This window comes from Cinclus cinclus, chromosome 6 (assembly GCF_963662255.1).
Source record: "Cinclus cinclus chromosome 6, bCinCin1.1, whole genome shotgun sequence".
Classification (NCBI taxonomy): domain Eukaryota; kingdom Metazoa; phylum Chordata; class Aves; order Passeriformes; family Cinclidae; genus Cinclus; species Cinclus cinclus.
This window is the reverse complement of record NC_085051.1, coordinates 57914417-57930998: the sequence shown is the minus strand read 5'-3', so window position 1 is coordinate 57930998 and position 16582 is coordinate 57914417. Positions and strand designations below refer to the sequence as shown.

General features: G+C 43.5%; 1 protein-coding gene across 1 annotated transcript; it reads right to left on the bottom strand.

Annotated features, from left to right (window-relative positions):
• Window positions 1-6381: 6381 nt before the first annotated feature.
• On the bottom strand, window positions 6382-15829 carry LOC134045503 (potassium channel subfamily K member 16-like). Its single transcript, XM_062495306.1, is given in 6 exon segments — window positions 6382-6740; window positions 9763-9931; window positions 11494-11660; window positions 13369-13489; window positions 15490-15799; window positions 15801-15829. Coding segments are annotated over 6 exon segments (1155 nt in total).
• Between the last annotated feature and the right edge of the window lie 753 nt (window positions 15830-16582).

Genomic DNA, 16582 nt, shown 5'->3' with positions numbered 1-16582 from the left:
AGAGACCTGCTGCGAGCAAGGAATAGACTTTTGCAAACACTGCTGGGAATTCCTCTTTTTTGTTTCCCCTGCAATTTTTGGCTGTTTGGCATCCCTCAATTGTGCTATCACTGTTGTCATTACACTCAGCCTTTAAGTACTTGCAGACCTTGTTGCTGGGCCATGTTCTTCAGGAGCTGCCCATGCATTTCTGGGACTGTAGTGAGCTCTGCTGCATCCATTTTTCATCCCATCACCTGCTTGAAGGCTGTGAGAAGAAAGAAATCACCAATTAAAGGAAGAAAGGAAAAAAATATATTTAAAAAATTTATGTGTTGGACTTTTAAAATTTATGTGTTAGAAACTGGGAAAGTGGCTGAAGTTCTGCAGAGATTGGCATTGACCTCTAATTGATTTATATCTACTTTGAGGCAATATACAGCAGTGATTTGCAACAGACTTGCACAACAGAGATGCTGAATAGCTCCTACATGCTTTGTGAAGAGGCAGACTGCTTGGATAGGGAGAATTGGTGTCCAGCAACTGGAAGGTACTCATACTGGGCTTCTTGTATCTTTCTAATTCTCAGGCAGTGTATATTTTATTTTGAGATTAATGCCTGGACTTCTGAAGTTGAGAATAGATAGAGGAAACCTGCTTAGGTTTCATTCTTGGTTTCCAGTAAATCTCCAAAGCCATTTTAAGTTTAAGACCTTAACCTTGCTTCTAAAGTATTCAGTGAGTCATTTAAATGAAGGGAACAGTAATTTTTGGGGGACTTTCATTACAAATTCTGACTTATGCTCTTCTGGTCTTGATGCATGATTTTCTCCATGCCAAAAGATGAACTATCATATTTCACTTTGAGAAGCTGGATTCACCTCAAACCACATTTGTTCTTTGAGAACATCAGCATCTTTCTGGCTAATCCCTCTCAAGGAAGCCATCAATTGCAAATTGCAAATTGTACCTCCCTTCATTTTTCAATGACTCATGCTTGTTGTCATTGTTCTGCTTATCAGGGTATCTCATTTTTTGGGGATGTATTATTTCATGCTTCAGCATCTCACCACTAAGTACATATGTAGTTTCAACCACAAATGTAAAAGTAATTGATAGAGAAATTTGGAAAGTGTTTATTTGGGAGACATGTCTCCTAAATCATGTTGAACTGGTAATCAAATGGATTCAATAATTGCCCTAATTTTAACTCAGCATAATGAGCTTTTCCAAACCCATGATTGAGAATTACGCTAATTGAGTCCAGAACCACTTATGATAGTAAATGCTGAATTTTCCAAGCAGATTTGAGTTCTCATTCTGGGTTGGAGGTGAGATGGGCTGCAGGGATGCAAGAGCATGGACAAAGCTCTCTGGAGGCAGCGTTTTTGCTTTCCCCCAACTCTTTAGCCCCAGAACAGCTAAATATTGACTTTACTTTTGATGTAGCAAAGTCAGTGATGCCCCAGGCTGGTCCTCAGACATCCATGTGAGGATCCCAAAGGATCCCCTTTCCTCACAGTGTGATATCTGGTGTACAATCTGTGTTCAACACCACTTGGAATCCTGCCGGAATGGTACCGGGGGCTTGGCTGGCACCAAAACCTGGGGGTTTTGTTTCTTTGGGTGTGATCATGAGGGATGCATTACAAGCAAGCCTTTGTAGAGTGATTAGTTACATTTGTTAAACCAGTTCTGAGCTGGATCCAGCCTTTTGGTCACGAGTCAGGCGAGAAAGCACAAGTCCAAGTGTGACAGAGTGGAAAACAGCATGTGTGTGGCCTGTGATTAGCAATTGTTGTAAAAAAAAATATCCCACTAGCTGTGTGATATTACATTAGCCAAGGTGTTCTGCTGCTTTGAGGAGTGCCTCTGCTTCCAGAAAAAAAAAAAATCTCTCTGAATGAACTGGATATTAATTGAGGGAGACCTCAAACAATCCCTAACAGCTCATATACTAATTAAAGACAGATCAAAGTGCAGTTTCTCCTGTTCTCTCTGGAGGCAATTGAATTTCTGACGGGAAAAATAATTCCTCGTGGCTTTTCCTTGGTTTCAAGTGCAGAAGTGCACACTGTTTCCTAGCTGGCAGCAAAGACGTGGGTGATGTATGAGGAGCAGCACAGAATGAATGCAGGAACAAGCTGCTGCCATTTAATCCCAGATAATATATTTCACAATCCTACTCCTGGAGTTTTTCAACAACTAGTTTAATGTATTGGAAAGTATTTGGCTTGCCTTGGAAATGTTTCCCGTTTGAAAACAAGCTGCAGTGGGAGAGCTGGCAGTTGCACAGGAGGCTGCTCTGTGAAAATTGGATTCCCCTGTGTGGCACAGTGGGAATGGGTCACAGAGAGGGCTTTGAGCAGCTCCCAGAAAAGACTGCAGGCTGTACAGATGTGCCAGTGGAGAACCCTTCTGCTTGATCTCCAGAGGATTTCTGTCACTCTGTCACTTGGCAGAACAGGGATTTTGGAATGGATTTATTCCTGGTTTCTGTCCCTTGGGCAAAGAGAACGTGCAGAACAACAGCAAAGCTTGGTTTACACTCATGAAATTAAAATCTTGGGATTATTTTAAATCTCCAGATGTAGAGCAGAATCTCTGCTCTAATTCTGCTCTCAATTCAAGTCTATTTTTTTTTAACCTCAACAACTACAGAACCATTTTCTGGATCTAGTTTATAGGTAAGCAATACCAGGACACCTGGTCCTGGCTGAGAGAGCCAGAGGTCTGATGCATGAGTTTGGGCTACACTGAATTTTCTCTGGGGCCCTGTTAGCTGCACAGGAATCAACAATTCCCCCTTTCAGGGGTGATGTGAGGACAATTTCTGCTGCTGCTATGCGATGCTCTGAGGATGATAATGCTGGAAAGTGCTTGCTCCAGCCCTGGAGAGATTTGTTACTCTGCCTAAGCCCTTCTGGAGGCAGATTTATCATTCGGCTTAAGAACGAGGAACAATATTACATCCAAAAAAATTCTTCTCCCACCCTGGCTTGCAGCTTTCCCAGGCTTTCCCCTTGCTTTTCCCAGCAGAGAGGACCACACACCCTTTGGTGCTGGTTCTTCCTTCCACATATCTGCAGCTCCTATCTCCACCCCGGGTACTGCATGAGGCACTGCCTGCCCTCCAGGCTGCTGCAGAGGGGGCCAGCCTCCCCAGCCCCCAGATCCTGCACACAAACATGCCTCTTTCCACATTTTTTTCCAGACCAATCCCTTTCCCTGTGGGACAGGGGGTGGGAATGTGTGCCTTGACCCTGAAACAGATTTTGTGCATGGGAAACTTGGGCACAGGGTGTGTGCTGGGAGTGTTCCCCACCATCAGCACCGTGTGTGCTGCCAGTGAGGATCCTTCTCGTGATGATTTGGTGACAGAAAGCCATCACATCCTCAGCTGGCCTCTACAGAACTGTCTCAGTGTGGGCACAAGGCAGGGACCTCGGCTGGACCAGTCTGAGGTGCTCATCTCCATCTCTTTCTGGAGAACAAGGCATTTTTTAGCTTTTCACAAGCTCTTGTGAACTGGATAGAAATACAGGGCGGTGCCCTCTGGTTCCCACTGGCAAAACGGAGCTGCAGAGTGGGAGGTGGAGAAAAGCTGCCCGAACCTGGCAAGGATGTGAAGGGAAAGGGTCTGCAGCACACATAGCCACTGGAGGGCACAAGGAGCAAAGCTAAGACCCTTCTCCAAAAGGCCTCTGCAGGATTTATGAATGGGCAGCCTTCTTTCTCAGAGAAGCCGAGTTTCTCCTGGGAGGTTTTATTTTTATATTTTTTTAATCCTATAATAATGTTTTAGGTGTGTTTTCTGTGTTCCCAGGCTGGCATCTACAGCTGAAGGGACACCTCAATTCTTAGTGCCTTGAGGATGGACAGCCCCATCTGAGGATGGATTCCTGGCTAATGTTTCCTGGATCCTCTTGCCTTGGGTGGCTTTTTCAGCCCCTCTGTGCTACCCTGGAGCATGCAGGAGGAATGAGTTAAAATGCCTGCACCCTATGGCAATAACTACACAGAACAGAGGGACTCCTGGAGGTGGGAAGTTCTTGGGTTTCAAGACTCATTGTTAAATACCCAACAGGGAAAGGAATGAGAATTTGTCCCATTTTGCTCCAAGGGCCACTGCCTGGCTCTGTGCTTGAAGTTTATAGTCAGAGTCCATGGGATATCTCTCTTGCCCTTCCTGAAATGTCAAAAAAAGAGCGTCTTTGGTCACTCTGTGTTACAGTGGGACATGAGCAGCTTGTTCCAGGGATGAGTTGTGTTACTTGTCACAACAGGGAGTGGTGGGAAGAAGTTGAAGATACCCCCTGTTACGTCTGGGTGTTGTCAGACACCAGGAACTGACATGGAAGGAATTATGAGAGGCTGTACAAAATTACTATTGCACCCCATGCCAGGACTATCATACCCCCTAAACCAGCCCTGACAGTCCCGACATTAGACTGGGAGTGAGGTTAACGATGCTTGCAGGAAGGGCTGGGGGAAAAAAAAAGATAATAGAAGGATGATTGGAAAATAATAATGTGGGTTAATGCTCAGTGAGAGGGGAAAACAGAGAGGGGAGCCTGGGTGCATCCAGGTGCTTTCTCTGCCTGGCTCTGGTGCTGTCTAGTGACAGCAGTAGGATTCTGGCTTGTACAAGGACCTCTGTGTCCTATGATACCCCTGCTACCTTCCTTGATTTCAGTCAGGTCCTCTTCCTGCTGCCTCAGAAATGTTTTCTGACAGTGAGACGTATGAGGTGAGAAGTCAGCCTTGAGAGCAACACTGGAAAGTAATTCATGGAGGGAAATAAAGTGCATATTCAGCCAGGTCTACATGCCAGGTCTTGCCAGCAGAAGTGCTTTGGCAAGAAGCATGGTTCTGTTTGACTGAAAAAGTTATGAATCCAACTTCAAGGCTGACTGCATCTTTATGACCTGAAATTGCTTTATAGCTGTAATTTATTCTCCCTTTCATACAGGAATAACTTTGTCATGGGTTGATCATGCTGTAAATAACACTCAGAGAAAAGAATTATTATTCAGTCTGACAAAACAGGAGTTTGAGGGGCTTACAATAACCTGTCTAGTGACAGGTTCAGCACTTCAGAGTGAGGGGCCTGGTGTACTACAGCTGCCTTAGGGGGTCCTGTGGGTGCTGAGGCAAGTTCAGCATTTGGGAAAGTTCATGGATTTTGATGTACAGACCCCACCTCCTGCATGGGCAGCCACCATCTGCTGGCAGAGGGGTCGTCCCCCTGCTCTGGGGTATGGCAGAGCTGCCTGATCCTTTCACTGCTGGGGGACGCGTCAGGCATGGTCAGAGATGGTGTTGGGCTGGTCTGACTTTTGCTGTGACCATAAACACACATGGGATGTTTCACCTCTGTGACTGTGTCTACCCCAGCTGCTTTGCCAGCTCTTCAGGGTTGGGTTTTCATGCATTTTTGGTATACAGAAAGCCTGTGACACATAGATCCACCCTTTGAAGGTCAGAGTCTTCACCCAGAGGTGGTCTGCAGGCCAGACAACACATCTGAAAAACCATGCCTAGATCTAACATCCTTTTTTTTTTTTTTAACTCAGTAGAAGGTTTAGATACCACTTACCCTTGGAAAGCAACAGCACCATGGGATCATTGCTAAATGGCTTCATAGTTCCTATGGAATCAAAACATAGCAGCAAGGACCCCTCCCTTCAAACTGATCTCTGTTCTTATGAAAAACTTACGGAATAAAATGTTTATAAAATTGAATTAAACACGTGGTCTATGTTTTCTTTATAAACACCATCAGAAAGGTTTTCAGAGCCACAGGAATAAAAGCTGAAATTGCCTTTATTTATCTTAGTATAAAACAGGAAGAGGTAGAATCAATAATTTCTAACATGCTAACCTTTTCATAACCCTGTCCATTAGATGCTTCTAGTGTCTCTGAACTGAGTTCAGGTCTTGTCATTTAAATGTGTTTTTCAGACCATAACACCTTATCCAATATGATGGCTCAAGTCAGGCGTCTATTAAGTTATACACCCTTATTTCTTCTTCCAAAAGTGCTATGCAGTGCCTCAGAAAAGTTTGTGCATGTCAGTTCCTGGAAGAGACATGATTTCTTGCAAGCTGCAAAATCCAAACAGAACTCAGCAAGCTCTTCCATGCCCCTGCTCTGCATTTTTGTGAAAGCACCTTAAAAACACCTTGCAAAGCAAGTGCACTTCTCAGGCTGTTAGCACAACCTAGCTGCAAACTGAGGAGCAAACTTCTGACCATTAATATTCAGGCTTTGTGTAACTCTAAGTGTTGAGTTCTAAAAGGTCATATCTCAGCAAAAGGTAGGAGAAATTTTATTTCTATGGGAAATAAAGTTATTTCTTTAGAATAATTAACTAGCAATTCTCCAATGAAGAATTCAATTCATAACTCACATGTTATGGCAATAGTTTTGCTATTAGAAAACACTTTTTTTTCATGTTTTGTATGTTCAGAATCTGCTGTTAATGACTCCATTTTATGTGCATCCCCTCCAGCACGTGGTGGTAGCAGTTCTTCTTCTGGAATAAATTGAACAGGCCAGCATCTTCTTTGCTGGCTTCCTACTTTGTCCTTACTCACCTTTCCAATTTGCTGGAGATCCTTGACAATTATTTTTTCAGTATCTTCTAGTACTGTTGTTAATAAATTAAACAGCAGAGCAATCCAGGCAAGGCCAAAAAGAATCCAAATGGCCACGAGCACTCGATAGTAGGAAAAATATTTCCTGTCAGACTGTTTGCCTGAAGATAAGGGGGGAGAAAGAAGGAGAAAATTAACAAGTTAAAATTGCCTTGTCAGTATAAAGTGGAACAGCCTAATGCATTCATCAATATGTTTTATATTGAGTACTTTAAGGTGACTTTTTCACTGCATGGAGACTCTCAGCTCCATAGCACTAGGTTAAGGTTGGGCAATTTTCTTATTGCTGCAATAAACTGATATATGTAATAAACATGATACAAATATCCTGGCCTGTCAAATGAAACACTGGAATTGAAGTGAATCATTCAGTGATTCTGTGATTGAGGTGAATTACCATCAAAGCAGGTTATTTTTTTCCCCCTTACTGCATATCAATCCCAGTTCAACTGCTCCACATACAGGTAAATGAAATAATGTGGGAAGTAGTGTTAAATTGCATTGTATTATCTTGGAATTATACCCAAACTCCCAAAGCACAAAAAGCAGAGCGCAGTGGGCTACTATAACCACACAACATTTATTACCTGGGTAATTGTAATTCCCTGTATTTCTATAGAGTGTGATTATAACCTAATATTTCCTTTAAATTACAGATACCTGTACAAGGAAGAGAATAGCTGCAATTCCCACCTCACTTTTGAATGGCTTCAGGAGCTTCCTCCACTTAAAAAAACCATGTGACTGATGAGAATTCACTGACACATGCCAAGAACAGAACTTCCTATGTTGGAAACCAGTGGACCAAAGCTTATTTCATGCAGTCTGATCCTCTTAGCATCAGCCAGGACCTCACACCTGCTGTTCTGCATGCATCATTTTGTTTGATCCTTCAGATTTCAGCAACCCACCCCCAGCCTACAGAGATCATTTGCTTGGCCCCACACAGAATTATCATCATGATACAGGTGGTGTGGCCTTGGCATCTCCAGGAACTGCAGACATTGGTGATATTGCTTGTGGAGTGCTTCAAGTCACTGCCAAAGGTGACTCCACATAGCTGATAGCACTGCAATGTGCACCGACAGGGAGATCACCACAAACCTTGTGGGGAACCTGCCCAGAAGGAGCCTGGGTGCTGGCGACTCTTTTCAAGTCCTGCAGTATCCTGTATTGTATAGATTAATGTGCAGGATTTTTGTTCTTTCTTATCCAAGAGCTCTGGAAATGGGGCAGCAGTGGGCAGGCTTGTCCTCATGATAGGTATCCAACAGCTGTTTCTTTTTCTGTTGCTGGCATTGAATTGGCAAAGAGATTCTCAGCCTTGGTACAAAGCATGTCCTTGTTGTGCTCTTTTCTGAAGTTCATGGTGCAGGGTTAGCAAAGCCACAAGTAATATCTTTGTAATGTTAACCCAAAACTGGACTTGAGCTGGGAATGTTCAGTTAACAACTCACAGTATCACCTAGGGGTACATGTATTCCCAACAGCTAAACCCAGGCTGAGCCATCTTCCCAACATGTCTACCTCCCCCAAAGAGCCTCAGCTACAAACCAGATTTGAATTACTAAAATGCAAATAAATTCAAACCTGTTCTGTTCCACTTGGCCAGCACAAAACCATTTGTCATCTGTAAGCAATTGTCAGTGCACAATTCTCAGAGCAGTCACTGATTCTGCTTGCTTCATTGTGAAGGTGTGAAGCACTAAACTTACCAACATTTTACTACTGTTGTTAAGGCCAGTTAAGATAAATACCGGCACAAAAAAATATTTCAGCTCCAGTTAACTCATCCTCATGAAGATGAAATCATAGAGCCATGAGGCCTCTCTAATTGTTATTTGTAAATAACAGTTAGAAAGTTAAAATACAATTAATTATGTTTGTAAAGCAATATGGCTGCAGAGGAGGAAAGTGCTACGGGAGTCAGGGTTTTCAGGCTGTGACTTGATGTCATTATTAAAAGACCCCTGTGATTTGGACAAGGAAATACACATTTTGACATTCATTTTTTTCTCCTGCATGGCACCAGTCCCTCCCCACCATTCTGTACACCAGACTATTTCAAGGAATAGATTTAGAGAAGTTGCAGTCAGCAGTGACACATCAGTGCCTGGAAAAGTTTGTGGGCTTCCTCTGCCAAAGCCTTATGTCAGAAATCTTCCCAACTCACAGAGAGTCTCCAAGGCCTGTCTAGCACTTCTGCAAGGCTTGAGAGCCTGGGGTTTGTTGTGTGGTGGATGTCTGTCCCTCAGAAAGGTGTGTGAGGCTTCCAGATCCTCTGTGGGGACAGCACTGGTCAAGTATCAGCTACAGTTTTCTTTGCATATCCCCACTGAGGAGAAGTTCAGGTTGGCAAGATCATGGCAGGACAGGTTGTTGTAGAGAAATCTTGGATTCTCCATGGAGTTCAGTAGTTTTTCTGCTTCTTCTGTGGACACTGATTTGGCTCCTGGTAATCATTTTGTAGTTCCTTTGGAAACTTATTCCATGGGAGAATGTATTTTGTCCAGCAGATCCACAGAAATGTTTGGAGAAGCATTACAGCATGCTCGAGTGCAGCTTAAACACTGTTTCTTCAGGGGAAATCCTAAACTCTGGCTTAGAGGACAGAAAACCTCCAGAGGTACTCAGGAGACTAAAGAAGGCCACTCTTGTAGTGATGTATATATTTAAGCACCACTTCTAATACTGGGAGTAGATTTCCCCAATTTCCTATGACAGGGATTTCCACCTCTTAGTCTGCTGTGTGAAGTCATATATTCTGAAACATGATCATTTATTTCTTCACTCTGACTGTGAAACATAAGTCCGAGATGGCTAAAGCAGTGATACAAACCTTGTTTGGTACAACTGTCAGAAACTGTTCCATCTTGGTAATAAAAATTCCACTTTCCCTTCCCTCACCAAAACACTTGCCTTCTCTGCACCCCAAAGCACCTAATTTCCTTATATTTTGATGACTCTGTGGCTTTTATCAGCATATATAATCCCTGAACTGCTCAAGGCAAAGACTAGGCAAATCTTGACAGATTTTTCTCTACAGTACATGCAGTCAACCCACGGGAATTACAGTCATTATCCTGGTGTTTTGATGTTTTTCCTCTCTGGAATCCACCTTACCTACTACATAATCTCCAAAGCCAATGGTGCTGAGGGTGATGAATGCAAAATAAATTCCTTCACTGTAGGACCAGCCCTCTGTTATCTGGAAGAAGAGTGATGGCAAGCACAGAAAAACCAGGATCCCCGTTGCCAGGAAGAACAAAAGGGTCAGAAATGTGATCTTCTTCTGAAAAATAAACCAGTCAGATTATAATCATGACTGGAAACACAAATAAGCTATACATAACGGTGTCTATTCAAACTGGGTGGCAATCTGAGATCACAAGGACTGAAGGATTTCTACTGAGTGCTTTTCCTCTGGAAATATCTTAGTCTTGCTTAGAAGCAGGGGGAAGCCAGGTGTTGTGGGTGTTGCATGTCCACAGTGGCCCTGGAAGATGTAGTCTTTCATCTAATTGTATCAGCGATTGTGACTATTGGAAGAATTCCTATGTAATGATATTTACCAGAGTCAAACCATTTCCACTTATCACCATTCAAATTCATTTTTCATTTTTAGGTATTTAGGGTTGGCACCTAAATTCAGATTTGCCTGGGAAGAGAGTCTTTTTAAATAAAAAATAATTGCACCATTTCTGAGAGCACTATCTTCAAGAGTCTTGATTATTGACTTCATTTCTCATTGCATCAATACCACAACTTGGCTCCTACCCAGTGGATATCTTACTACAAAAAAAAAAAATAAATAAAAGAAAATTAACTAATGAGCTCTTGATAAAGAAGAGCCTAGACAGTGATTTTTGAACCATTCTACTTCCCAGCAGTCATGAAGGAGCTTTGACTAGAGAACAAGACCTGTTTTATGTAGGGATTTATCAGACAGACACACATAGTTTCTATGAATAGAATTTTCCAAATCCAGATTGCCTGGAAATTAATGGCAACTGCTGGATAACTTTTCATGCCTTCATGTATTGTGTACGTGCTTGATTGAGCCATATCTTCTATTTAAGTTTGCCAGATGTGACAGGAAATTCATCAGTCTCAACAGGGTTATCTGTAGCAATCATACCTTGTCCTGAAAGAGAACTACAGTAGGAGACACAGAAAAGCTATTCGCACTTCCTCAGCAGTGCTGAGAGAAGGGGAGGAGCTGCAAATAAATTGGGGCATAAACCAGACAAAAGACATCTTGTCTGTAGCTTGTTACAGGTGTCTGCTCATCTTTCAGCAAAGGGGCTCAAGTGGACAACTTCAGCCTGATGCTTCCTTTCTGTCAAAGCTAAGGGTGGAGGGGGGCCAAAGGACTGGGTAATCACTTAGGAGGGCTTACACACTATGCATTGAGTCAAAATCCACTGAAACATCTACACCTCACCTAATTTTTACAGCTTTGCACAGCTCACCTGCTTTTTGCTGCCTCAGGATGAGATGCTTAATCACCCTTACTGGTTTTAAAGGGATGCATGCACTTTCCTAGGGTGTTGACCCTTGAGATAAGTGTCTCAAGAAGTGGGGTGGGTTGCCCACTTTCTCCACTGATTGCTGAAGGGAGTAGGATTTCTGCCATGTAGATGGGAAGACAAAATGCATCCCTTCATCTGAATATCTCCTCTATGGCTGACATGTCTGCTTAGCTCTGCAAGTGAAGAATGTCTCTTTTCTTGCCCTAGAACAACATCTAACCCAGCACAAGAGCAAATATGATTGAGGATAAAGCAGCATAAAACTTGAGAAAAACAGGAGAAATGAAAATATAGCTGTGCCTGAGTAAGTAAAACCAATTACCTTTCTCATTCCTTTCTCATACAGGAATTTGCCCAGCTTTTTACAGAGCAGTGAGAGCATCTTACCAACACGGTGCAGAAAAACAATGTTCAGAGGGATTCCAAAAAGAGCAAAAAATACACAAAAGATCTGTCCCCCAGCAGTTTTAGGATGTAATGTGCCATAGCCTACAAAAAAAAAAAAAAGATGTGTCAGAAGATATTCCAAAGAACTGGAGCAATTCAGTCACATTCACCCCTACTCCAATCCAGCCTGCCTTTGACCCTAAAAGATGTGGCTAATGTTTCTCAGCCCAAATGTACTATTTTTTCTCTGAAAAAGGCATTAAGCAGATGAAATGGTTCACCCTGCATGTTTGGGGGAATGCAGAGAGCACTGTGTGTTCCCAGCACAGCCTTAGTGGGAACAAAAGCACGATCAAGGAGTAATTATGGGAAACATGCTCAGTCCTGTAACAAGTACATGGAAAGTCAGAAAATAGAAGTCTGGGGATCTGGAAGACATCAAGGCTGGAGTTTCAGGCTGTTAGAATCACATGCAGCCATCTCCAGCTTCTTGTTTCTCTGCCTGTGGGTTAGTGATCCCCTGGCTACATCCCAGTATGTTGCTATGTCCAGATACTGACTCCAGTCCCAAGGCAGTGCCGTGTGCATTAATGGTGCTAATTAGTGCAGACCTTTCTGGTGGCTGATTTATTCATGCCAGAGAGACATTTGTCTTTAAGTCCTACTAAGAGAGGATTTATCTAGGTAGTGGAACAACCCAAACGTCCTTTAGTCTCAAGACTCTTGGACCCCATGAGGTACCCTGAGTGCAAGAGTACTGAACTTTGTTTATGCCCTTATGCTATCAGTGACCGTGGGAAAATGCATTTCCCAGCCACAGTTCATCTCGAGGCATCCATTACTTTGAAAATGCTACATTTTCTTTGAGGGAAAAGACAAAACAACTGAGTGATTTTTGAACTACTAGACTGCCAAATGCATGAGCAGTCTTGAGCACATGCATGAGCATGTGCTCCCTGTTGCAGAAATATCCCAATTTCAATGATGGGTCAGAACCATCCCCTGTGGGCTCAGGCAGCACTTACACAGCTCCCATGATGCTGAGACACTACTGGGGCCCTTGGGACGTGTCACACTCAACAAAACAGTGAGGCAGATGTGCTTAGGGTCTGGTGGGAGTGAAGCCTCAGCACCACTCTGTAAAAACATAGATCTGACTTCCATTGCATGACTGTGAAGCAGGTGCTTCACAGTATGGATTTTATCCTTAAATTTGGTAGGCCTGCACTCTTTGGGGTGTAAATTTGGAAGAAAGGATGAAGCAGGTAGGGGCAGGCTGGTCCTGTAAAGGTCAGAACAGCTTGAAGAAGCAGTGCAAAATTCTGAGCATCTGACTTTACTCCTTCCCACTTTTTTCCTCCTGGCATGTAACTTATTGAATATATGAATTAACAGCTCAAAACAGGTTATGGAGACAGTGCTCAGGCCCCAGCAGGATTCACCTTTTTTCTTACATTTTTTATGCTTTACAAAACTCTCAGATTTAAAGCCTGGAACAAACACCAGGAAAGTGAAGTTTATCACCCACCCAAAAATATCAGCACGGTGAACATTATAACAGATGACTTGAAAAGAATAAACAAGTGGGAAATAATAGGAAAGGCCACTCATTCTTGACAAGCCAAAATAAAGCATGAAGAGCTGTGCAGTGGCAAGGTCTTAGGACCAAGTCCACGTCTGCTTGCCTCCCATGACAACAAAGGGCTGGAATTTTTATCCTGGAAAGTGCTATCCAATCATGTTCTAATAACCAAACATAATAAGCTTCACTGACACACAAGCAAAAATAAATGGAAAGCATTAGACCTACCTATTGTGGAGACAACTGTGCCTGCAAAGAAGAAGGAGTTGCTGAAATCCCAGTTGCTCTCTTCAAACTGTGACTCATTTCCAACAGGGTATACTCCATTCTGAATGGCTACAATCAGGCTCTGGGACAGAAAGCAAAGTTTGGTATCATCATGACTGCTTTTCTCAAGTGCTTGCTGCAAAAACATTACAGGTTTAGCCAACTGCTGCTCCTTTCCTGCAAGTACCACTCACCTCACTTCAGAGATTGTCTGACACTATTCACACCTTCACCTCCAAGGTTGGGAAGCCATTATCCAGTGGTTTTGAGCATTCAACTTCTGCCCTGTTTGTGCTGACTGCTCTAGTGTGTGTTTGGAGAGAAATTGTTTCTTTTAGTGTAATCAAGGACCTTGTTTCTTTCAGGCCAAGTAGTTTGGAAAATCATGATCCTGTAGGTGACTAGGATGTGGCAGAGTACTGGTTTAAGAGATGGGGGGGGCTGGTTGTTGGATTTGGACTTGCACTTGAGATGGCAGTGGTGAATCCAAGATCTGATCACCCACCTGTATGAGCAGTGGCTCTGATCCCTCCCAGGGGTGCATCAGTCAACTGTGGCAGGGTACACATGAGAGACACTGAGAATTTAATTTCAAGTCTGTATTTTGATTAGTGTCACAGAAGTAAATTCAGAGAAAATGCATTGATTTACAAAGACATACACAGTCTTCTCCAAACCGTATGCATGAATACACATAGATTAATTTACACATTTATGCACACATTTGCAAAGTTGCCTCTGAGAGAAGGTTAGAAGAACATCTGTCAGAGATGGTTTGGGCTGAGTTGAGACTTCCCTTCCACACAAGGCTTGACTAAATATTTCTTCTACATCTCTCCAGTGCTACCATTTATCACTTCATGCATTTTCAGACTCTTAGACTCTTCCTTGGTTTTAATTCTAAGTTCTGTTATTTTTTATAGTGTTTTTTTATCTTTTTTTTTAAGTTAAAAGGAAATTTAAAAAGCAAACTCTATCTAGTTGTTCCTGTCTTTAACAAACAGAGAACATTGGACTGGACATCTGGAAGGCAGGCTGGTTTGTACAGAAACAGCTGAGATAAAATCCAGGACAGAACCCTACCAAATGCAGGACACATGCTGGAGTAAATTACACCAGCAAAATCTTACTCCCTGCTTCTTCCCTCACTATGTTTTTGCTGGTGTCTCAGAAAATTGAGGCTAACAAAAATAATTTCCATACCCCTTGTGCAAAGATTTCTTTGTCTCAAAAGCTCATCTTTTTTAAATTTTTTCCTTCTTGAAAAGCTTTTTTTTTTTTTTAAACCTTCTCCTCGACCCATAAAAAAACAAGGTGAAGAGGATGCAGAAAAGGGTGAAACAGGCTGAATTGCTGGTTTTGTTTTAGAAACACCAGTTCTTCCCCATATTTCTTTATTCTATGAACTGGCACATTAAGAGCTCTACTAGTTTTCCATGTGGAAATGTCTCCAGCAAGACTTTAATTCCTCATTTTTTTCCTGTGTTATAGCAGATAGAGCCATGAAATATCCAAGCTGAAGAGACAGCCATATTAATCTTCATGACCAAAAATATTTTCCCCTGGCCAGGCTACATGTTTCACTTCTGCAGCATCCTCAAAAACCAAACTCTGATCATGCCTTGTAGTTATTTGGAGGGGGTTTTTTTTGTTTATCCCATACAGACCTATCCTTATTGTTCTTTGTGCTATGACGCTGTTGTGGCAAGCCACACCTATCCATTTCAGACAACCTCATTTTTCTTGCCATGCCTCCCATTGTGTATGAGCACAACCCCTCTAAAAGCAGAACCAACAGGAGGCAAGACCCCAGAAATCCAGGATATTGTGGGATGGAAATTTTTAACAGGTGACACACACAAGGTTTTGTCCAGCTACACAAGTCGTACTTGCCATCAGAGTGAGCTGCCTGCTCACACAAGAGAGGGGTTTGCTGGAAGCATCCAAGTGACCACAATCAGAAGGAAAGCAGTGAGAATTTTGTGTGTAGCCAGGACAAGTAGGAAACAACATCTGGATGAGTAGGAAACATCATCCTGGGGAAGCAGGATGGAGAAAGGACTTCTGCAGGGCTCCACTCACCTTCATAAACTGCTCCATCTCTGCCACTGTGAGCTGCGTGAAGTTCTGCAGAAAAGCCTCCTTCATTTGGGCAGCTGCCATTTTCTCCTGCTTCTCAGCGGTCCTCTCCAGGGCCTGGAACACAGCAGCACCCACCAGCAGGTAGACAAAGTAGCCGGCCACCAGCAAGGATGTCTGCAGCTTGCCACTGCACATGGCCTTCAGTGTGACACTGCAGGGGCAGGGAACGAGAGGTGGCGGTTGTAAATCCCTCACACTCCTGGGAAGCCTCCCCCGGGCAGGAAGAGCCCTCCCAGCTCTGGTTTCCTCACTGGCAGGGACAGCGAGCTGTCAGATGCATTCATTGGGAAGCTGGAGGGGGGGAAACCACAATGAACCCAACCCTCCCCGCCCCCCCCCCCCAAGAAAAAACTTTCCATTCTCTGGGCTGCATGCTGTTTAGGGATTTCCTTTTGTCTGTGAAACTCTCCCTTGCTGAGTTCTCAGGAAAAGTGGGTCAGGATTTGAGGAGCTGGCAGGTGTCCATCTCCTGCTCAGAAGGCTCTGGGGACAGGTGAGGAGACTCTGTAAGGAGTCTGCAGGGGAGTTTACTTGGAAAGCCATTGTTTGCCCTCCTGTGTCTTCTGCTGAGTCAAAGAACTGGACTCCAGGGCAAGCCTCTGATCCCCGGAGCTCCTTCTTGCCCGGTGCTCAGGGGCAGCCTAAGGGAAATGCAGCTGGACTGTTCTTTTGGGCTTCACTTGTCTGCTTGCAGCCCTGCAGAGCCTCAACAGCTCAGAGCAAAACCTTGGACACACAGACAAATGGCTGTGGGTTGCCCATGTGCCAAAGCTGAACAGGTTCTTCCGCCAACAATCCCTCTGCAGTGTATCCAAGGGAATGCATTACACTGCTACTGGGTGCACAGTTAAATGGTAAATAAGTGGCTTTGCCATCAGAACTGTCGAGTCGTAAAGTCACAGAATTCTTTAGGTTGGAAAATACCTCTAAGATCATCTGACACAGTGCTTAGGGACACAGGTTAGTGGTGGGCTTGGCAGTGCTGGGTTAATGGTTGGACTTGACGATCTTGAGGAGCTTTTGCAACCTAAGT